Source organism: Hemitrygon akajei, chromosome 9, assembly GCF_048418815.1.
Source record: "Hemitrygon akajei chromosome 9, sHemAka1.3, whole genome shotgun sequence".
NCBI classification, from domain to species: domain Eukaryota; kingdom Metazoa; phylum Chordata; class Chondrichthyes; order Myliobatiformes; family Dasyatidae; genus Hemitrygon; species Hemitrygon akajei.
Genome location: NC_133132.1, coordinates 137,629,866 through 137,653,878, shown reverse-complemented (window position 1 = coordinate 137,653,878; position 24,013 = coordinate 137,629,866). Strand labels below are relative to the sequence as shown.

Genomic DNA, 24,013 nt, shown 5'->3' with positions numbered 1-24,013 from the left:
CAGTGCCTCTATTTCCTCAGGAGTCTGTGAAGATCTGGCATGTCATCAGAAACCTTGGCACGGATCTATAGGTGTGTGGTGGAAAGTGTATTGACTGGTACGGGAACACCAATGCCTTTGAGCAGAAAATCCTACAAAAGCTAGTGGATTCGGTCCAGTAAGTCACAGGTAAACCCCTCCCAACACTGAGCACATCTACATGAAACATTGCCGTAGAAAAGCAACATTCATCAGCAAAGAACCACCCCACCTAGGCCATGCTCTTTTCTCACTGCCACCATCTGGCAGAATGTACTAGTGCCCCAGGACCCACGCCACCAGGTTCAAGAACAGTTACTACTCCTCAACCATCAGGCTCTTGAACAAAAAGGGATAACGACGCTCATTCTACTTCCGGTGCTCCCACAACCAACGGTCTCACTTTAAGGGCTTTTTATCTTGTTATTTCATGCTCATTATTTATTGCTATTTATTTAGATCTGCATTTGCACAGTTTGTTGTCCATTAATCCTGCTTACAGTTACTGTTCTACAGATTTGCTAAGAATATCTGCAGAAAAAGAATCTCAGGATTGTATGTGGTGACATGTATGTATTCCAATAATAAATTTTACTTTGAAGTTTGAACTTTAATTCTTGAGTATTTATTTGAAGTTCAAACTTAATCGATTTATTCCATCCAGCTGAGTTTTAATTGATTTCACGCACTGAGGTCATGTGTTCGAACTGTGGTTCATTGTTCATTCAGGGCCTGCGCGTTGACACAAAGCCACAAATGAATTTGTAAAGGTAGAAATTGTATCTTGTCCTGGTTGAACAATATTCCCTTGATAGAGTTGCCAGGCAGTGTTATAACTGATTGAATTCAATCAATGGCTGTTCCATTCAAGTTGGTTATAAGGTCATATGTTCCTAATGTATTTTATTTAAACACCCTTTATGTTCATGGGAGATATCTTGTGGGAATAACTGACAAATTTATGAAACGACACAGCCTGAAACTTCGCAACAAATGGGTAAAAAAAGAACCCTCATGTAATTCATTAGCATTAAAATTCAATAGTCAGACCTGTATAATATAATGAAAAGGTAAAATCTATTAGAGTATTTTCTTTGGAGATTATGCATTGTTTTTGGCATAGCTTCTACGTAAAGGAAGGAACCTGTTTCTCTGCTTTGGTTGAAGTATATTTGTTAAAAAGTGTGTTTAGGATATGTATTGGTTTTTTAGAAATGGACAGTATTATTAACTATGGTGGAAATATTTTTCACAATAAATGATGTAACTTATTATGGCCTACAGTGATTACAAATATAACCAATCTTCATTCAGGAAGAAAGTAATCATTTGACAAATGATTACCTGTTATGTCAGTGCCATTTTCATAAGTAGAAATGACTTATGGTCAGAAATACATGTTTATGATGTTTAACACTCAGACAGATCCTGCTGTGAAAGGGCACGAGATCCTTGGGTATCTAGAAAAGGCACCAGCTACTTCACTTGATTGCATCAAGTTTCTTATACGCCTCACCCCTCTAGGAGTGAAGGTTTACTTAAAATAATAGGTTTACTTACAGCAATCGGAAATCTAATTATCACTGCCCTTAAAATGGGGCCAATACTGGCAAGAATTTGACAATTTTACCACGTTTGCTGTCCTGATCAAATGAGCAAGTTTATGAATGAAAGGTCAGCTGAGAGGTTGTGCAGCACGAAGGTTCAGAGTCTTAAGTAGTGTATGGTTGGTGTTTCTCCAAAGAACCATAGAACATTACAGCACAGAAACAAGCCTTTTGGCCCTTCTTGGCTGTGCCGAACCATTTTTCTGCCTAGTCCCACTGACTGCACCTGGGCCATATAGCTCCAAACCACTCTCATCCATATACCTGTCCAAGTTTTTCTTAAATGTCAAAAGTGAGCCCGCATTCACCACTTCATCTGGCAGCTCATTCCACACTCCCACCACTGTCTGCGTGAAGAAGCCCCCCCATGTTCCCTTTAAACTTTTCCCCCTTCACCCTTAACCCATGACCTCTGGTTTTTTTCTCCCCTGGCCTCAGTGGAAAAAGCCTGCTTGCATTCACTCTATCTATACCCATCATAATTTTATACACCTCTATCAAATCACCCCTCATTCTTCTATGCTCCAGGGAATAAAGTCCTAACCTATTCAACCTTTTTCTGTAACTCAGTTTCTCAAGTCCCGGCAACATCCTTGTAAACCTTCTCTGCACTCTTTCAACCTTATTAATATCCTTCCTGTAATTAGGTGACCAAAACTGCACACAATACTCCAAATTCGGTCTCACCAATGTCTAATACAACCTCACCATTACATTCCAACTCTTATACTCAATACTTTGATTTATAAAGGCCAATGTACCAAAAGCTCTCTTTACAACCCTATCTGCTTGTGACGCCACTTTTAGGGAATTATGTATCCGTACTCCCAGATCCCTCTGTTCTACTGCACTCCTCAATGTCCTAACATTTACCTTGTATGTTCTACCTTGATTTGACCTTCCGAAGTGCAATACCTCACACTTGTCCACATTAAACTGCATCTGCCATTTTTCAGCCCATTCCTCCAACTGGTCCAAATCCCTATGCAAGCTTTGAAAACCTTCCTCACTGTCCACTACACCTCCAATCTTTGTATCATCAGCAAATTTACAGATCCAATTTTCCACATTATCATCCAGATCATTGATATAGATGACAAATAACAATGGACCCAGCACTGATCCCTGTGGCACACCACTTGTCACAGGCCTCCACTCAGAGAAACAATCCTCCACTACCACTCTCTGGCTTCTCCCATTGAGCCAATGTCTAATCCAATTTACTATCTCACCATGTATACCTAGCGACTGAATCTTCCTAACTAACCTCCCATGCGGGACTTTGTCAAAGGCCATACTGAAGTCCATGTATACAACATCCACTGCCTTCCCTTCATCCACTTTCCTGGTAACTTACTCAAAAAACTCTAACAGATTGGTTAAACATGACCTACCATGCACAAAGCCATGCTGACTTTTTCTAATAAGTCCTTGTCTATCCAAATACTTGTAGATCCTATCTCTTAGTATTCCTTCCAATAATTTACCTACTACCGATGTCAAACTTACCAGCCTATAATTTCCCGGCTTGCTTTTTGAGCCTTTTTTAAACAACAGAACTACATGAGCTATCCTCCAATCCTCCGGCACCTGACCCGTGGATATCGACGTTTTAAATATTTCTGCCAGGGCCCCTGCAATTTCAACACTAGTCTCCTTCAAGGTCCGAGAGAATACCCTGTCAGGTCCTGGGGATTTATCTACTCTGATTTGCCTCAAGACAGCAAGCACCTCTTCCTCTTCAATCTGTATAAGTTCCATGACCTCCCTACTTATTTGCCTTGTATCCATAGACTCCATTCCAGTTTACTTAGTAAATACAGATGCAAAAAACCCATTTAATATCTCTCCCATTTCTTTTGGTTCCATACATAGCCGACCACTCTGATCTTCAAGAGGACCAATTTTATCCCTTACTATCCTTTTGCTCTTAACATACCTGTAGAAGCTCTTAGGATTATCCTTCACCCTGACCGCCAATGCAACTTCATGTCTTCTTTTAGCCCTCATGATTTCTTTCTTAAGTATTTTCTTACTCTTTTTATACTCCTCAAGCATCTTATTTCCTCCCTGTTGCCTATACATGTTATACATCTCTCTCTTGTTCTTTATCAGAGTTCCAATATCCCTCGAGAACCAAGGTTTCTTATTCTTATTCATTTTGTCTTTAACCCTGACAGGAACATATAGACTCTGCACTCTCAAAATTTCTCCTTTGAAGGCCTCCCACTTACCAATCACATCCTTGCCAGAGAACAACCTGTCCCAATCTACACTTTTTAGATCCTTTCTCATTTCTTCAAATTTGTCCTTTTTCCAGTTTAGAACTTCAACCCGAGGACCAGATCTATCTTTATCCATGATCAAGTTGAAACTAATGACGTTATGATCGCTAGAACCAAAGTGTTCCCCTACACACACTTCCATCACCTGCCCTAACTCATTTCCTAATAGGAGATCTAATATTGCATCCTCCCTAGTTGGTACATTTATATATTTATTTAGAAAACTTTCCTGAAGGTGAGGCATAAGCATAATGATGTTTACTTAAACAGTATTTGATTGAACGCATCCAAAAAAGTTGATGTCAAAATGGTGAAATTTTTAATTATGCTGCCATATACTTGTCTATAACATGTAGGTAAGAAACTCCTAGCAATTTTAAATGTCGACCCCATTCCATAATGGGTGTTCTTTCATTTACTTACATGTTTCCCTTTTTTGTCTTCTTATTCCTTTACTTTAGTCTCTCACCTCCATGCGTCCTTCTCCCACTAGGAGGGTGAGTAAAAAGGCTGCAGACCCCCTTGATGCATCCCACTTGAATGCCACTCCATTGCTTAGCCAAGAGGAAGCACTCTTACCGTGGGGTGAGATGGAAAGAATGTCATATTTTCCCCGAAGTGGGAATCTTCACCCCCTCCCCCAGACTGAGGTACAGTGTCTAAACCGTTACTCTACTGAGTTGCTTTGTTTCAGTCAATAATTTTGCCACCCAATGCATACAGCAGGGTGCAAGGAGTAATCACACAAACTCCTGTGTGAATTATCAGGACAGTTCTGATTAGTTTTTGCCATGAGATGCCTTGACAATGTCATAATCTTGTTTTGAAGGATGCCATCTTGTCACTAACTAAATGATTGACCTCAAAGGCACAGGTATTAAACAGGAATAGATGCACCCATTGAAAAGTGGCGCTCTCTGGAATTGCTCATCAGAAGATCAAATCCATAACCGTAGCAGTTTCCCAACCAACGACCTCTGGGAGTGCTGTCTTATACCAGGCCTATCTTGGAAATGGTTGGGAATGGAGACTACCTGTACACAGGAAATATTCAATCAGGGGTGGGTTGAAGAAGAATCCTCAAGCATTTCCCAATCTGTGAAGTTCATTATATTGATCCAGTATCTGCTGATGTGAGGCAGGCTGTGGTATAACTGACCACAAGATACCCAATCCTTGCTGTAGTCTAGAGACATAGAAGTGTTTATAGGTTGTGTTAGGGGTATCTTGCTTGGGTTATCTTCCTCCATATTATTGTCAAGTATAATCTGAGATAGTTGTTCAACTCACAAATGAACATTGCTTGCCCATGAATCAGCAAAGTGAGGCAACATAGAAATATATATTAGAGGCAGGAAGCATGTGAAGTACAAAATGCACTTTTTCAGGCTATTTTAGGGTAATTTGTAACTTTAAGTACTTTGAGTGGAATATTACCATCTTTCATTGAGAATGCCAGACACCCATTTCATCAGCAACTTCCTCTCTGATTCCACTTCAGGCCTGTAGCTTCAAAAACTTCAGTGTTCAGCAAGTACGGCCCTTCAGTTCTCAAATCTCTGTGACTGTTTGAAGGTTGTAGAGTTTGTAATAAATTTTGATGCTGCTAAATCCATGGTCACCACAGCTTCCCTGATTGTAAGTCTTTAAGAAGCATTGAAACAAGATATTTCTGGAATAAGTGAAGTTAGTGAGGAATAAAGCTATTCTTTAACAATCTTTGAAATTTTTTGCCTCTGTTCATGTGCTCATGCTCTCCCTTGAATTTCACACTTATTTGAAAAGATGAAATCTTTCTTTATGATAGAGGATCTCTCTTTGCAATCTTTCTTTACAGTGTAACAGTGTACACTCCGTGGCCATTTTATTAGGGATCTCCAGTACCTAATAAAGTGGCTACTGAGTGATTGTTTGTCGTCTTCTGTTGTTGCAGCCCATCCGCCTTAAGGTTCAACTCTTCTTCGGCTGTCCATCGATTTTCGATGATGACCGAGGCCTGGGCAGGGTTGTATGGAAGACATGCAGTTGCCCAAGCTGCAAGTCTCTCCACGCCACCGATGTTGTCCAAGAGAAAGGCATTAGGATCAATACAGCTCGGCACTGGTGTCGTCGCAGAGCAATGTGTGATTACGTGCCTTGTTCAAGGACACAACACGCTGCCTCAGCTGAGGCTTGAACTAGCGACCTTCAGATCACTAGACCGACGACTTAACCACTTGGCCACGCGCTACATGATTCATAAGGTTCAACATGATGTGCGTAGAGATGCTTTTCTGCACACCACTGATGTAGCATGTGGTTATTTGAGTTACTGTCAGCGTGAGCCAGTCTGGCTATTCTCCTCCGACCTCTCTCATTAACAGGGTTTTTTCACCCACAGAGTTGCTGTTCACTGGATGTTGTTTTTGTTTCTTGCACCGTTCTCTGTAAACTCTACAGTAGTGGTCACCAACCTTTTTAAGCCCAAGATCCGCTACCTCGGCCTTAGTGCAAGGCAAGATCGACCCCAAATCCATTAGTTACACGCATGCGCAGCGGGGCAGAAAAGACCAGAAGTAAAACCCCGCAACCCGGAAGTAGAAACAATGTATGAACACCAGGAGTCCCCACCCTTTTTTGCACTGCGGATCGGTTTAATATTGACAATATTCTTGCGGACCGGACTCAGTGGGTTTGTCTTTAAGTGCAGGATACTGAAGCAGTTTTGAGGGCTTCATTGCCTCATTAGACAGCCTCCCGCCCGCCCGCCACCAGACGCCTTGGCCAAGTGCGGCTGGTCGTGGGTGGGGTTAGAGGACGAGGTAAGGGCCGGAGGTCCCCGTGCCAGGGCCGTGGCAGTCACAGTCCAGAGAGAGTGTCCGACTGAGCGAGGAGTGCGACAGGACGCGTGCCCGCCCCCCTTGTAGGATCTATTGGCTGACGAAAGTTTGCTTCAGTAGATTGCAGTGCGGTAGCTGCTCTGCTGCTTAAGAAACCCTGAGCCTGAATTAGGTCATCTGTGAATATTTTAGCACCGGGTTCCCCACGAACATTCGGTGTGCTGAACAGGTTCAGAGGCGGCGCCCATCTGTCCGCACTCCAGGCGGCACTTCCCACTGGCCGCGTGAGGCCAACCAGTGATCCCCGGCGCGGGGGTATCACTGCGTTTAGGCAACTAATGACCTCGCATGCGTTCATGTTGAACCGTGGTCGTGTCAGGGAATGAGGAAAGGAACAGCTGACTCATATCTTTTCCTCGCGGCCCGGTGGTTGGGGACCACTGAATTACACTGAATTGCGGGGGAGCTACACGCATGCGCACGGGGTAGAAGAACGGAACTAAAACCCCGCAACCCGGAAACAATCTCTCAATAGTATTTGGGTATTTATTTTTCTTTTTTTTTCGGGACCTGCTGGGAAAGTCTCAAAGATCGGCCAGTCGATCGCGATCGACGGGTTGGCGACCACTACTCTAGAGACTATTATGCATGAAAATCCCAGGAGATCAGCAGTTTCTGAGATACTCAAACCACTCCATGGGGCACCAACAATCAATCCATGGTCAAAGTCACATTTCTTCCCTGTTCGGATATTTGGTCTGAACAATGACTGAACCCCTTGACCATGTCTGCTTTTGTGCATTAAAGGTTGCTGCCTTGTGATTGGCTGATTTGATATTTGCATTACTAAGCAGAAGTACTTGATAGAGTGACCACTGATTATATTGTGGGCTAAGTTCAGGAGCCCAGAAAACAGGTGAAAGGATCACAGTGTGGGAATCAACCCGTGCAAAGCCAGCAGAATACCAACTTATTGCTAAATGCTAATTATAATGCATGTAGTATATAGATGGCACTTTCTAGGATAGGTGTGTCGGCATTCAGGAAGCTTGACACTGTTCAGGGCAAAGGTATTCCATCCACCAGCTTAAACACTTGCGCTCTCCAACACCTACTGCTGTTTACATTCCAGGTGCTGGAGGTCACAGCCTGGGGTTCCGTTGCCAGAGAGCCCTGTCAGCTTGCTCATTGCTGCCTGCAGAAGAGCAAGTCTCAGAGTGATTGTTTAAGGTGGAAGATGAAATGTCAATCAGGATGGTTGCTTCCTGCGAGCTGGTGTTGGCTATTTTAAGTGTTGGAGCTGTAACTACCCACTCAAGTGAAGACTGGTCTTTCATTCTCCTTACTTGTTGTTATCAGATAGAAGGACTGTGGAGAGGGGGGGGGGTGCAGGGGCCCCTGACCTGAAGTCCAAAGACAGCTTCCTTAATGGTATTAGGAACCCCCGGGTAGGAGGAATGGGTCAAGTGCCACACTGTTGACCAACCGTTATGGCTGCAAGGTGGTTGTTACTGTTGAATGTCTGAAGAATGATGATCCCTCTGTGTTGATGGCGTGACTTTTAATGACAGTGATAACATTGACCTGTAAGGGATAGATTACTGAGATTGGCTTGACAGAGGAATGAAATGATCACAAGAAAGACCAAGTGAAAATGAATCAGAGGGTATTCATTGATCTTCATCATGACCAATAGCAGAAGTAAGAGACTTCATCATCCCAGGACATAAGTAGGCAACAAATGGACACACATGGAGAGCAAAATGCTTAGCAAGGCAAGGAGTTCTAAGTATGTGTTTCTTCCTGCCTCCAATAGACACTCACCTCCATGAATATAGATATATTGATAATGTTGTGCCATTTAAAGTAAGCAGAATATTTCAGGAGGATCATTGTAATATGGTTTACTTTTGTAAATTTCCACAAATTAAAAAAATTTGCAAAGGTCTCTCCATTCAAAAATGTATAACCTTATCGCCACCTAGTGGAGGCAAATCATATTGTTATAAGATTTGTTAATCAAATCAATTGAATCTGTGCATATCATCTCAGCGTTGGAATCAGATTATCACTGATTTATATGATGTGAAATTTGTAGTTTTACAACAACAATATAGTGCAAGGGTGTAAAATCACTATAAATTACAAAAATAAATAAATAAATAATACGAGTGACAGACTGGTGCAGAACCAACAATCAGTCTCTGAATGTGAACAAAACAAAAGAGATGGTTGTTGACTTCAGGAGAGCATGGAGTGACCAGTCCTCTGCTGAATATCGATGGCTCCTCCGTTGAGATCGTTAAGAGCACCAAATTTCTTGATGTTCACGTAGCAGAGAATCTCACCTGGTCCCTCAACACCAGCTCCATAGCCAAGAAAGCCCAGCAGCATCTCTACTTTTTGCGAAGGCTGAGAAAGGTCCATCTCCCACACCCCATCCTCACCACATTCTACAGAGGATATATCGAGAGCATCCTGAGCAGCTGCATCACTGCCTCGTTCGAGAATTGCACCGTATTGGATCGCAAGACCCTGCAGCAGATAGTGAGGTCAGCTGAGAAGATCATTGGGGTCTCTCTTACCGCTATTATAGACATTTACACTACACACTGCATCCGCAAAGCAAACAGCATTATGAAGGACCCCACGCACCCATCACACAAACTCTTCTCCCTCCTGCCATCTGGGAAAAGGCACCAAAGCATTCAGGCTGTCACGATCAGACTGTGCAACAGTTTCTTCCCCCAAGCCATCAGACCCCTCAATACTCAGAGTCTAGGCTGACATTGTAATGTGTCCTCTACTGTGCCTATTGTCTTGTTTATTAATTATTGTACTGTCCTGCAATGTTTTGTGCACTTTATGTAGTCCTGTGCAGGTCTGTAGTCTAGTGCAGTTTTTATGTTGTTTTACGTAGTCCAGTGTAGCCTTGTGCTGTCTCACATAGTCTAGTGTAGTTCTGTGTTGTTTCATGTAGCACCAGGGTCCTGGAGGAACATTGTTTCGTTTTTACTGTGTACTGTACCAGCAGTTTATGGTCGAATTGACAATAAAAGCAACTTGAACTTGAACTTGAACTAGTCAGGAATAACAAGATATTGTCCATGGGTTCATCGACTATTCATAAATCTGGATGACAAAGGGGAAGAAGCTGTTTCTGAAACATTGAGTGTGGTCTTTCAGGCTCCTGAATCTCCTCTTTGATGGTAATAATAAGAAGAGGACATGTGCAAGCTGGTGTGGTTCCTTAGGATGCTACCTTGTTGAGACACTGTCTCTTGAAGATATCCTTGATGGTAGGGATAGTTTTGCTTGTAATGGATCTGCCTGAGTCGACCATTTTCCAGTATCTCTTACAATCCTGCACATTGGAGGCTTCATACTATGGAACCAGTCAGAATGTTCTTCACCATGCATCTATAGAAATTTGGAAGAGTCTTATGTGCCGTCCTACAGCTCCCCAAACTCTGAATGAAGTAGAGCCAGTGGCATGCCTTCTCCATAACTGCATCAGTCTGTTGGACCCAGGATAGATCCTCTGAGATGTTGATGTCCAAGAACTTGAAACTGCTCACCAATGCTAACTCCTCAGTGAGGACACCTGTGTTTTCTTCCCCCTATGCTTTCCTGGTCCACAGTCAATTCCCTAGTCCTGCTGATGTTGACTGTGATGTTGTTGTTGTAACACCACTCAACCAGCCAATCTATCTCAGCCCTGTATGACTCCTTTTCACCATCTCAGATTCTACTAACAACAGTGGTGTCATCAGTGAATTTATAGGTGGTGTTTGAGCTGTGCTTAGCCACACAGTCGTGAGTACGGAGAAAACAGAAATGAGTGTTAAGCACACATGCATGAGGTGCATCGGTGTTGATTGTCAGTGAGGAGTTATTACTGTTCTGCACTGACTGGTCTCTCGATAAGGAAGATGAGGATCCAGCTGCAGAAGGAGATACAGAGGCCAGGTTTTGAAGTTAAACAATTAAGTTTGGGTTATGAATAGATCTCAAAACCTGAATCCACGTAACCACAATTTATTTTTAATATTTTTCAATCTTTTTAAGCTATTTTATAGTTTAATGATTCAAATTTGCCACAATCTGAATAACTGCTATGTTTTTCTAAATCCACAAAATTTGTCTTCAGTAATCTAGCCTAACTTATATACATAATAACAGCTCTGCACTTATCTCCGCTTCTCACATTCTGTTCCAGATAAACCAAATTTTGGAAGCAGAACGAGTGATATGAGGATTTGGGTTTTTAGTACAGATTCTTGATACACGGCTTATAATTTTATTTCCAAAGGTAAAGCAAAATTGATTAAAACCTGAACATGCTCATTAGTATTAGAGGAAAGAATAAATAATTAAGTATTAAGGGTAGTGAATATTTCTCCAGAAAGGGAGCATAAACAACAGTTGTGTTAATTTTGTCAGAAATGGAATATGATCGTACAAATTTCAAAAAAAAATTGTTCCAAAATATCAATGTCAAAAGTAGATCATTCAAGAACAGTATGAATACAACAGAAAAAAAAATGGAGAACTGGTAAAGGAATAAATTAAAATTTAGATAACCACGTAAAGTCAGTTTGAAACAGAGATGTATCTGCAGGTTGAAGTTACCGAATTCAGTTTTCACAAGACAGGGTTGAACATAAGAAATAGGAACAGGAGTAGACCATCTGGCCCATCAAACCTGCTCCACCATGGCTGATCTGACAATGGACTCATCTCCACCTACCTGCCTTTTCCCCATAACGCTTAATTCCCCTAACTATGCAAAAATCTATCCAACCTCGTCTTAAATATATTTACTGAGGTAGCCTCCACTGCTTCATTCGGCAGAGAATTCCACAGATTCACCACTCTCTGGGAAAAGCAGTTCTTCTTCATCTCCGTCCTAAATTTACTTCCCCCGAATCTTGAGGCTATGTCCACTAGTTCTAGTCTCACCTACCAGTGGAAACAACTTTCCTGTCTCTATCTATCAATCTCTTTCATAATTTAATGTGTTTCTATAAGATCTCCTCTCATTCTTCTGAATTCCAGGGAGTACAGTCCCAGGTGACTCAACCTCTCCTCATAGTCTAACCCCCTCATCTCTGGAATCAACCTGGTGAACCTCCTCTGCATCGCCTCCAAAGCCAGAACATCCTTCCTCAAATAAGGAGACCAGAACTGCACACAGCACTCCAGATGCAGTCTCACCAGTACCCTCTACAGTTGCAGCATAACCTCCCTGCTCTTAAATTCAATCTCTCTAGCAATGAGGGCCAACATTGCATTTGCTTTCTTGATAGCCTGCTGTCCTGGCAAACCAACCTTTTGCAATTCATTCACAAGCACTCCCAAGTCCTTCTGCACACCAGCATGCTGCAATCTTTTACCATTCAAACAATAATCTGATCTTCCATTTTTCCTTCCAAAGTGGATGACTGCACATTTACCAACATTGTACTCGTATCTGCCAGACACTTGCCCACTCACTTAACCTATCTTTATCTCTCTGCAGACTCTCCATCTCCTCTGCACAATTTGCTTTTCTATTCAATTTAGTGTCATCAGAAAATTCAGATACACTACACTCAATAGTGTAGAGGGTACACTACACTACCCTCTTCCAAATCATTAATTTATATCGTGAACAGTTGTGGGCCCAGCACCAACACCTGTGGCATTCTGCTCACCACTGACTGCCAACTAGAGAAACACCCATTTATCCCAACTCTCTGTTTTCTATTGGTTAACCAATCCTCTATCCATGCTAATACATTACCCCCAATTCTATGCATCCTTATCTTAAGGATAAGTCTTTTATGTGGTACCTTATCGAACGCCTTCTGGAAATCCAAGTAACATCCATCTGTTCCCCTCTATCAACTGCACTCATTATATCCTCAAAGAACTCCAGTGAGTTTGTCAAACAGGATCTGCTTTTGCTGAATCCATGCTGTGTCTGCCTGATGGATCCTTTTCTTTTCAGAAGCCTCGCTATTTCTTCTTTATGATAGCTCCAAGCACTTTCCGAACTACAGATGTTAAACTAACTGGCCTACAAGATAGGCTGTCTGCAAGAAAATGATCAGGGTTGCCTTCTGGCTTGTGTTGTTACAGAAGTCTTTCACTTTGCCATATTGCATATTCTTTTTGGAGTTGGACTATCCAATATTTGCATTGATGAGAGATGGCATTTCTTCATCCAGCCATAAATAATGGAATACTCTATGGTTAAAGCTCCTTTCATCAGTAGACGTCTGTTTAAAATTCTTTCAGATATTTGAAAAATTGCTGATCCACTTTTAGCTTGAATCAATTCTTTGAGAAGCGGGAAGAAGCTGGAGACAAAATTTGTGAGCATCATCCGATTGCAAGCGGCTCATCAAAATTTCAGTGAACATTGACATTCTCAAACAAATAGAAACTTTAAACATAATTCGTCTTATCAAAACAGTTAAAAGCAACACCCAGTGTAAAAGCAGCTAAGCACAGCTGGAAATTTACACAACAAGATGTAGCAGTTGGTAAACAGAATATATCTGTGTTTGCTGTTTCTTTTCTCAGTACCAACAGATTCAGATGGGTGCAATGACATAAACACTGAATTAAATTTTAAGAATTTTAATATAAAGGGTAGGTATGGCAGGTGAGTATTTTGACAATATATAAAAATGAAAAGCAAAATCAAGAACAATTAGAGATTAATTCATAAACTCTGTGTGGTTTATAGATTATTTATGGAAGTACATTTGATTTCTTTCATACTGCCTTGCATTGGCCAAAAGTATATTTTGATAGATTTTAGCACATTATCCTTTACAAAGAATGCAACAAGAGAATCATTACTTTCTATATAGTTAATTGCAATTTATACTATACTGTATTTTTGGATTTAACACACCTGTACTGAAGAGTTAACTATTTTCCATATATGAACATACATTGGAGTGGCTGTTGGTAATAGCCCCTAAGAAGCTGTTCATGATCTTTCTTTAAAACGTTGCACGAGGCATGGTGAGGGTAGCCTTCGAAACTGCTGTCAGTTGGCAGTCCCATGGTTTTGATCTTAGAGCAGTGAAGAATCTTTGATAAATGACAGTAACGCAGCTTGCATAAAGTTCATAGTACACCGGTTATGTAGATAGTAGTGGTGCTTAAGGTATCAAGTAGGCAGGCTGATCTGTGTCGGGTTATTTCAGTGTCATTAAGGTCACGGCGGACGCACTCCTCTTGGCAAGAGGGAGGGGACTGTTTAATCCATTCCTAGCCTGTGCCTTTTAAAGCAAAGGAAGACTCGGCCTTTGACCTGCGACCTGTGACCCTAGTACTTCTATGGTTGATCCAGTTGAGTGGTTAGGGGTGTGACTCCTCCTCCCAGGATTTTGATGGTGATAGATTCAAAAAATCGTAATGCCATTTACTGATGAGTATAAGTGATAGGATTCTTTGTTAGTGAGATAATCATTGGCAGTATGTGCCAACAAAGATGCTTACCAGCTATCAGCCCTAAGACTGAATTTCATCTAGATCTTGCTCGTGTATATGTGAGCTGCTTCATTTCCTGAGGAGCTACGAATGGAGCCAAGCATGGTGATGACTCAGTGACCTGATCTTGTAATGGAAGAAAGCTGAAGATGGTTAGGCCTGGAACGCTGCCCTTTTAAGTATGTCCTGATACAAAGTTAGTGGTTATCTGTTGTATCCGACAATGACATGGAAACCTAGAACCATAGAACCATAGAACACTACAGCACAGTACCGGCCCTTCAGCCCTCCATGTTGTGCCGACCCATATAATCCTTAAAAAAAGTACTAAACCCACACTACCCCATAACCCTCCATTTTTCTTTCATCCATGTGCCTGTCCATGAGTTTCTTAAATACCCCTAATGTTTTAGCCTCCACCACCATCCCTGGCAAGTCATTCCAGGCACTCACAACCCTCTGTGTAAAAAACCTATCCCTGATGTCTCTCCTAAATTTCCCATCCTTAATTTTGTACATATGCCCTCTGGTGTTTGTGCCCTAGGAAACAGGTACTGACTATCCACCCTATCTATGCCTCTCATAATCTTGTAGACCTCTATCAAGTCCCCTCTCATTCTTCTACGCTCCAAAGAGAAAAGTCCCAGCTCTGCTAACCTTGCTTCATATGACTTGTTCTCCAAACCAGGCAACATCCTGGTAAATCTCCTCTGCACCCTCTCCATAGCTTCCACATCCTTCCTATAATGAGGTGACCAGAATTGAACACAATAAACCTGTGCGGGAGAACTTTTCAAGTGGAAGAGCCATTGCACTGGGACAACTCCATTCTCTGGACCTCAAAAGTCTGGGCCTGCTAGAATGAGAAGACATTACAACTGAGGTTTTCTTTGGTTGCACTGGATGACCGTGACTTCTCTGTGCCTCGTTATGCCTCTCGCTGTCTACAGTGCATTGCAGAACCGCTTTCCTGACCATTAAAGCTCACTGTAGGTCTCATCTGCCCAGTCTGCCAGAGCTGACTTCACATACTAGGACAGTCATGTCCCTACCACATCGGGATATGAGACCCACCAGCTACCCTCACCTGAATCTTGAAGCACAGGTACAACCCCTCCCTGGACACTCCATACACTCCAGAGTAAAGATAGTTGCTTCCTAACAACTACAAGCAACATCCCTGATTCCTGTCATTAACTCTACCAGTTCTGATAGTAAACTTGATTGAATGATGTTTTATTATAAAGACAATCATTTTCATCTAACTCTGGAATTCTGCTTTTTTCCCGTTTTTGGACTCTGGCTTTGTGAGCAGTAGAACTATGTGGGTCTCTCAAATCCCAAACAAGGCTGGTTAGTAGTCAGTCGGGGTCCGTAGCTTTCAGTGTCTTTGCTGATGATTGAAAACAGAATGATTTTGTGCCAGATCTAATTTCTCCCGGTGCTTGTGAACAAGATGTGCCTGAGCAGTTTTTCCAATTTTGTTGAGAAGGTGGCAGTGCTGAAACTATGCAGGAGCACATTGAAAAGAAGTAAAGCAATAAGTTGAATACAAGTCATCAGATGGATCATTGTGGGAACAAGGCTTTGCAGTATCTGTTGCATTCAGCTGGAAGTTATGTGAAGTGAGCTCTGTGGGCTGATATTTGATTTCTGTGATGGTGGGTGGACAAGCTAACGTAATCAGTAATTTTCTCTCAAAGTGATTCTAAATGTTGCTTCTTTGATTTCTGGATTCCTCATATTTCATTATTGTCGATAATAGGGTTGCTTGTTCATTAGGATTCCTCTTTTTGTTAGTTGCTTAACATCACTAGATTGGGCAAGAGGCCAAGTTCTGATGTGATTCAATAAGTATTTAATAACATTAATTGATATTTTATTCAATAATGTAGCTGGCCTTTTTTGATTACCGAGCTCTAGGTCCTGTATTATAGCATCATTAGGACAGATGTTATATTTGCCTCGTTTGCTTATCTAAACTTCTCCTTGGATCACTGCTGTTTCTCAGCCTTGATGGTAGATTGAAAGGTATGTCACACTGTGCAATTACTGATTGCCAGGGAATGGTGCTGCTGAATATACATTGTCTGACGAATACCTTGCTCTGCACAGTGGCAGTGTTATGTGTTGCAGTGGGAGTGCCCTCAGTATGAAGATGGGACTTGGTCTGATAAGAACTGTGCAGTGCTCACTCCTACCAATACATCTGAAACAAATGAACTGATGAAGACAAGGTCAAGATTACGTTTCTGCTGTGATTGAATTTCTGGCATGGGTTTGAGAGGACAGTCCAGCGAATCTGACCTTCAGACCCTGACCAACACTGCTTGTGGTGGTACTGGTGAGCTGCCCTTTGTGAAGGGCACTGGGGTACATACCAGTGCCTTTGCATCTCCAGTGCTTCTGTCAAGTGTCGTTTAACATGGAGGTACAATAAGTCATCAGTGGAGAGGGGAAGGTAGGCAGTAATGGGACAAGATTGGTTTTCCAGATTTTTGTTTTCCAGTCCCCTGGATCCAGTCGTAATGTTGAAGACTCTTAGGATTGCTTGCCTCTAACTACCTACTACCTAATCTGTTTTGCTAGTGGAATAGAGTGATGGAGACACATAGAAATGCATGATTATTCTGTCAGGCTGTTGCTTGATATAATTCTTCATCATGAAGAAGACCTTGCTTGGATGATGGAACTGCTGTATGTTTTCTGGTCAGAATCTCTACCTAGATTCCCACAAGGTTGCTGGTGTTCAGTTTTCTATGATCATGTAGTACAACTGAGTGACTTACCAGACTATTTCACAGGTACTTGAGGGAGCGGGTGCAGGTGGGGTGATGGGAGATCTGGACTGGTGAGGAAGTAGGAGGGTTTAAGGGCTAATTACATTGCTTGGGTTTAAATTTCCTTAATCGCTGGACAGATGAATGGTGGCAGATGTCATGCAGTTTAAGGAACACTTGAATCGGGGTTTGATGTGATATCAAGCTTCATGAACACTATTGCCTATACTAATTTTCCATATGAGGAAAAACTTCTTCACTTCTTCACACAGAGAGTGGTGAATCTGTGGAATTCTCTGCCACAGGAAACAGTTGAGGCCGGTTCATTGGCTACATTTAAGAGGAAGTTAGATATGGCCCTTGTGGCTAAAGGGATCAGGGGGTATGGAGAGAAAGCAGGTACAGGGTTCTGAGTTGGATGATCAGCCATGATCATACTGAATGGCGGTGCAGGCTCAAAGGGCCAAATGGCCTACTCCTGCACCTATTTTCTATGTTTCTATGTTTCTATTCACATAAATGATTAGTCAAGTAAAAAAAAATTAAAATGCCTGCCGTCAAGTTCCCTGTTTGCCATCGTGGGGATTGAGTTAGTCTATTGATAATTTTTTTCGGTCTCTGGATTACTGGGCTAATAATCTCTAAAATGTTGCTACCCTGCTATTGCTTTGCATTTTCTATCACCAATATGACTGAATGCAGAGATTTGATCTGATCTGTTGGTGATGAATCTCCACCATTTGATTTAAAATTATTTGTCTTCTCAGGCCTTTTTCATCCAAACTCCCATGAATGCCCTTTAAAGTTCAATTTTAAAGTATATTATCAAAGTATGTCTACTATATAAAACCTTGAGATTCATCTCCTTACAGGCAGCCATAATACAAAGAGACTCAAAAGAACCCATTAAAAAAAGACCATCAGACACCCATTGTGGAAAAAAAAACTTGTAAACAATAAAAGTAAGCAAATAGTATTCAGGACTTGCGCTCCTAAAAGTGAATACACAGCATGAAGCCACTCACAGCTAATCCAGGAGCCCATTAATTGCAGGCCACAGCCTCAGTTCATGGCAGAGGCAAGTAAACCTTGTGAACAGCATGCTGAACGCCAGTACGTCCCTCTTCTGCGGCCCTGACCTTTTCAATCTGGCCCAGCACTTGTTCCTCGTTCTCAGACCTGGGCCCTGCCGCTACGATAAGCTCTCGAGCCCAGGACCTGCCCCCTTGATTCAGCCAGGGTGTACAAAAGCTCAACTCCAAAAGGGAAGTTACAGGCTATTGATTGTAGTGATCATTTTTGAGAAAAAAGTGTGTTTAATAAAGTAGTTTCGTTTTCTGCCAGTAAGTCGTCACTCTGCTTCACCAGTGCCATCTTGAACTGTATTGTATCACATGACATTTGTAGCCACCTAAGCTACTGAGCTGTCTCCAAATGAAGCCAATAATCTGACGCTAGTTGTCATCTAAGTCTGAATAATTTTTCTTCCCCAGGAAAAGAGCTGATATTACCCAGCATAGTTTAAAGAATTCAGTTGGACTAGGCTAAACTTGAACCTGAGCAGTTCAGTCTCTCTGGTCCTGTTGCTTGATGCTGCATTGCTCCATTCAAATCTAATTTATGTTATGAATGCTATTTTTAAGATACAAAAAAGCCTCTTGTAACAATTTATTACTTTCAGAAGAAAATATCTCAAAATATTGAGCAATATACAAATTTAGTAGTGCCGAGGCATGGGTTTAGCATAACGGATTTAATTACTATTCTCATTATCAATTTTAATTAAAAAGATGTATTTGAGTAATGTGTGATTTGAAGTGAAAAATCTATTTATTTTTCATTCACTTTGTGGATATTGTCAATGCCACCACATTTTTATTTACTCGAATTCACTCCATTCCTTCCCCATATTATCAATCACCTACTCCCTGCAGGCTGAGAAGAGGGCAAAGCTTGTAGCAGTGATGAACGCTCAGGAAGATGCCTCAGTTCAGAAAGAGAAAGAAACAAGCACAACCACGACCCAGCCGCCCACTGATCCAGCACCTCCCAGAGCTGCTAGAACTCCAGAACTTCCAATCATTTCCAATGAGACAGTCGAGAAGGACACTTCCAAAGTGGTGGATGATGAAGCAGAATATGAAGTAAGTTCATTATCCTATTCCTTGCTGAACTTGGACAGGTAACTTGAGAGTTATTAAAGGTAACATACTCAGTTCTTCAGAACTCAGAAAAAGAGAACTAATACAATTCTGAAATGACCACTGCACTGATTGGTTCATGGACTTCAGTGTAGTGTGGACTCCTTTGTAAGAATTGGAGTTAATTAGGGTTAATTAGCCTAATGTAACAGTGCCATAGTTGAAGGTATTGATTGGGGGTTAAGCATTTCATCCTGAGAAGGGAATTTTAAGGTCTATCTATACTTAGGTAGGAGTGGGAAAGCACAATTAATGAAAAGATTTTTTAAAAGGCTGCAGGTGAACTGAGTCCTTCGGATTACAATATATATTCAATGAACGTGGCGGTCCCAAAGGAGAATGTTAAAGGGGCCAACAGTATTCTAAACTTATAAGTAAGATCACTTCTTGGCAATGTTTATTCTGTCCCCTCCAGTAACATGGCCAGAAATTTAGAGGAGTCATTTGCAAGATTAGTTCATCCAGTGGACTAACCATTGGGTAAACATTGATCAGACTGAATTCAATGAGTTAGCAGCTGACGTAAATAATATAGACTTGAATTGCATTGAAAAATTGATCACAAGACACTGTCTATTCCTATAAAGAACACGGTCATTGTCTTAGAGTTGTACAGCATAGAAAGAGGCCTTTTGACCCACCGTATCAATGCCAATCTTTTTAGCCTGTCTGCACAAGTCCCACTTCAGCACTGTATCCTTTTATATCTTGTCTATTTAAGTTTGTTTGTATCTGGATACTTCTTAAAGATGGTAATTGCAAGTGATTTCATCATATCCAGTAGCAGCACATTCCTGACATCAACCAATCTAAAAATAATAACTTGCCCCTCATATTCATTATAAAACTCCTTCCTATCACCTTAAACTGATACCCTCATCTTTTTGAAACCGCAATCATAAGAAAAAAATTTTGACTGTCTTTCCAGTATATCCCTTTCATAGATGGGGCATGATAGGTACAGGTCTTAATTGCCCATGCATGCAAATAACATGTGCATACATGTACATTCAGTGGTCACTTTATTAGGTAGCTCCTGTACCTAATAAAGTGGCCGTTGTGTGTGTTCATGGTCCTCTGCTGCTGTAGCCCACCCATTTCAAGGTTTGACGTGTTGTGCATTCAGAGATACTCTTCTGCATGCCACAGTTGTAACATTTGAGTTACTGTCACCTTGAACCAGTCTGGCCATTTTACACTGTTCTCTCTTTGTAACAAGGTGTTTTCACCCACAGAACTGCCACAGTAGCTGGATATTTTTTCTCTGTTTTTCACACATTCTATGTAAACTCTGGAGACTGTTACGTGTGAAATCCCAAGAGGTTCAGCAGCTTTTGTGATACTCAAAACAGCTCGTCTGACACCAACAAGCATTCCCTGTTCAAAGTCACATTTCTTCTCCATTCTGATGTTTGGTCTGAACAACAGCTGAACCTCTTGACCATGTCTACATGCTTTTATGCATTGAGTTGCTGTCACATGATTGGCTGATTAGGTAATTGCATTAATGAGCTAGTATATCCAATAAAGTGGCTACTGAGTGTGTGTTGCCCTAAATAGTCCTCCCTGCAATTTGGAGTGTGTTATAGTTGCCGCAGCGTTTTCTGGAAGTGGCCACCTGTATCAAGTGAAAATCTTAACTACCGGTAAGACATTGGACAATTGTCCCTCTCCTGTTGGTCATTATTAATGGGAAGGTTGCCACCTCTTGAATTTAAGTGGTGTGGTTGCAAGAGCATGTGTTGTACGAGAGATTCAATAGAGTCAGGATGTTTTCTCACCTGGATTCTGAGACAGGAGCTCTGTGCAGCGCCAGGGTGAGGAGGTGAAAGAGGCAGCAGTGGCAGACGCGACCACTGCCCATGTTTAGTGTGTCAACGGCTTACACTTGGTGCTGAAGCACGTAAATGTCTGCCCTCTCACTGCATTGACCAGCAGCAGCTGTACTGAGCTGAGAGGCCCAGAGAAGTTCACATTTGACCCTATCGCTCTCGCGCCTCAATGACATCCATGAGATAACTAAAGAAGATCAGCTCGTTATTGTTTCCAAAAACTTGCCTTTTACAAATATGGAGCAGAGATTTAAATCAGTGTGGGTAATGCTAATTGAGAGTCTATCAATCACAAATATGTAATGAACTGATTGATCTCTGTATCAGTGCTATAGTTTCTGTAAATTGCAGCAATATAGAAAATCAAAGAGACGTCATTAAGCCAAAGAAATGGCTTAGTGACCTTGTAGGTGATGCTAACTCAGGTGCTTCTCTGTGTAGACTTTAAATCTACTGAAGGTTGCTATTTAAATCTCCATCTGCTTTACAATGAAAAACATTCCCAACACTATTTCTTAAAAATCTAGTATGTCGATCCTTTGTAACTACTGTACTCATAATTTTACATGTTCATGATGGCACAGTAGCACAACGCTTTACGGTACCAGCAACCCTGGTTCAATTCCTGCCACTGCCTGGAAGGAGTCTATGCATTCTCCCTGTGACCATGGGGGTTTTCTCTGGGTGCTATGGTTTCCTCCCACAGTCCAAAGAAGTACCAGTCAGTTAGTTGGTCATTGTAAATTGTCCCGTAATTAGGCTAGGATTAAATTGGGGGGTTGCTGGACAGCATAGCCAGAAGGGCCAAAGGGCCTATTCCGCACTGTATCACACTGAGTAAATGACTTTTCATAATTTTACATAGTTCAGTGAGATTGATCTCTTTTTCCTCTGCACTAAAGAAAGCAATACAACCTGAATCATAGCCAAATAGTGAGCATTGAGCCCTGCAGAGCTGCAGTTCAACCAAGTTTCCATTTGCCAAAACATGGATCAACAACTAATGTGCTTTGTTTTCTGACGCTCTGCCAGTGTCCAGTCCAATGTGTCACTTTTCATTGGACCTCAGTGATTTTCACATTTGTACTCAGTCTGCTATGAGAGATTTTGTCAACTGCTTTGCTAAAATCCATAAAAGTTATATCAACTCTAAAAACAATCACAGTTGTCAGACGTTTCATACAGAAGCAAATAATACTAAATATTAACCTACAGTTGTGCTATATAGTTTGTGAATCCCACAGAATTTTCTATATTTCTGCATAAATATGACTAAAATGTGGTCAAATCCACGCAAAATTAGATAAAGAGAACCCAATTAAATAAATAACACAAAAGTCCTTACACTTGTTCATTTATTTATTGAGAGAACTGATCCAATATTACATGTATTTGTTGGAAAAAGTATGAGAGTATCTGAGCAATGCCTTCTACAAAAGCTATTTGGAACGAGGTGTTCCAGTCAATGAGATGAGATTGGAGGTGTGGGTTAAAGAGATGCCCTTCCCTCTTAAAAACACACACACACACACACACACACACACACACACACACACACACACACACACACACACACACACACACACACACACACACACACACACACACACACACACACACACACACACACACACACACACACACAGTCACGTTACAGTGCCTGCTCTTTCTCAAGAAAGGTATGTTTATGTGCACAATGCCTTGAGCAAAGCAACTTTCAGAAATTTATGGAGATGCATGAAGCTGGAAAAGGTTACAAAAGCATTTCTAAAGCCCTGAGTATTCATCGGTGCACAGTAAGAGAAATTGTCTACAAATGGAAGAAAATCAGTACTGTTGCTACTCTCCCTGGGACTGGGCATGCTGCAAAGATCACACCAAGAGCACAACATGCAGTGGCTGAAGGAGTGAAAAATAACACAATGGTAACAGCAAAAGACCTGCAGACATCTCTAGAACTTGCTAAAGTATCTGTTCACATGTCCTTTATAAGAAAAACACTGAACAAGAATGGTACTCATTGAAGGACACCACAGAGGAAACCACAGCTCTCCAAAAAAAGAAACATTGTTGCACATCTCAAGTTTGTGGGGGGGGGGGGGGGACTGGACGTTCTACAATGCTTCTGGGACAATGTTCTGTGGACAGATGAGACAAAAGTTGAACAGAAATGCACAGCAGTATGTTTGGAGGAAAAAGGGCACTGCACACCAACACCAAAACCTCATCCCAATTGTGAAGCACGGTGGAAGGAGGATCATGTTGGGGTTGCTTTGCTGCCTCATGGCCTGGACAGCTTACTATCGTTGAGGGAACAATTAATTCAAAATTATATCAAGACATATTATAGGTGACTGTCAGGGTAGCACTCTGTCACCTGAAGCTTAATAGAAGTTGGATAATGCAACAAGACAATGATCCGAAAGACAAGAGTAATCAACTACAGAATGGTGTAAAAAGAAGAAAATTTTTGTTTTGGAATCCTGACCTTAATCTTATAGGAATGTTGTGAAGCAAGCAATTCATGTAAGGAAGACAGCCAACATCCCAGAGTTGTAAGAAGGAAAGGCCTAAAATTCCTCCAAGCCGATGTGGAGTGCTGATCACCAGTTACTGGAAACGTTTGGTTGAAGCTATTGCTGTACAAGGGGGTCGCATCAGTTACTGAAAGCAAAGGTTCACTTACTTTTTCCAACAAATACATGTACTATTGGATAATTTTTCTCAACAAATAAATGAACAAGATTAATGTTGTGTTATTTATTTAATTGCGTTTTCTTTATCTAGTTTTACAACTTGTGTGAAGATCTGATCACATTTTAGATCATATTTATGCAGAAATAGAGAAAATTCTACAGGGCTCACAAACTTTCTAGCAATATGTATTCCGCTCCTCTCATAATGATTGTTGTTTGATTCACTGAGCATTTCTTGTACTTTTAGTACTTAATTTTTGGAAGAGGTAACAAAATTAGGGTAG

At 41.4% G+C, this 24,013-nt stretch overlaps 1 protein-coding gene across 16 annotated transcripts in view; it reads left to right on the top strand.

The window, feature by feature from the left end:
• The window catches only part of dnmt3ab (DNA (cytosine-5-)-methyltransferase 3 alpha b), a 483,274-nt gene that overhangs the window by 348,529 nt on the left and 110,732 nt on the right, over positions 1-24,013 (top strand). For 14 of the 16 annotated variants that reach the window (XR_012100314.1, XM_073057071.1, XM_073057068.1 and 11 more), the window contains 2 exons: positions 4,372-4,560; positions 18,935-19,144. Coding sequence is in view for 15 of the 16 variants with exons in the window: in XM_073057071.1 (XP_072913172.1) it covers positions 4,372-4,560; positions 18,935-19,144 (399 nt within the window). In the remaining variant the exon portion in view is untranslated. The remainder of the gene's footprint in view (positions 1-4,371; positions 4,561-18,934; positions 19,145-24,013) is intronic. The other 2 variants (XM_073057075.1, XM_073057074.1) reach the window with 1 other exon arrangement.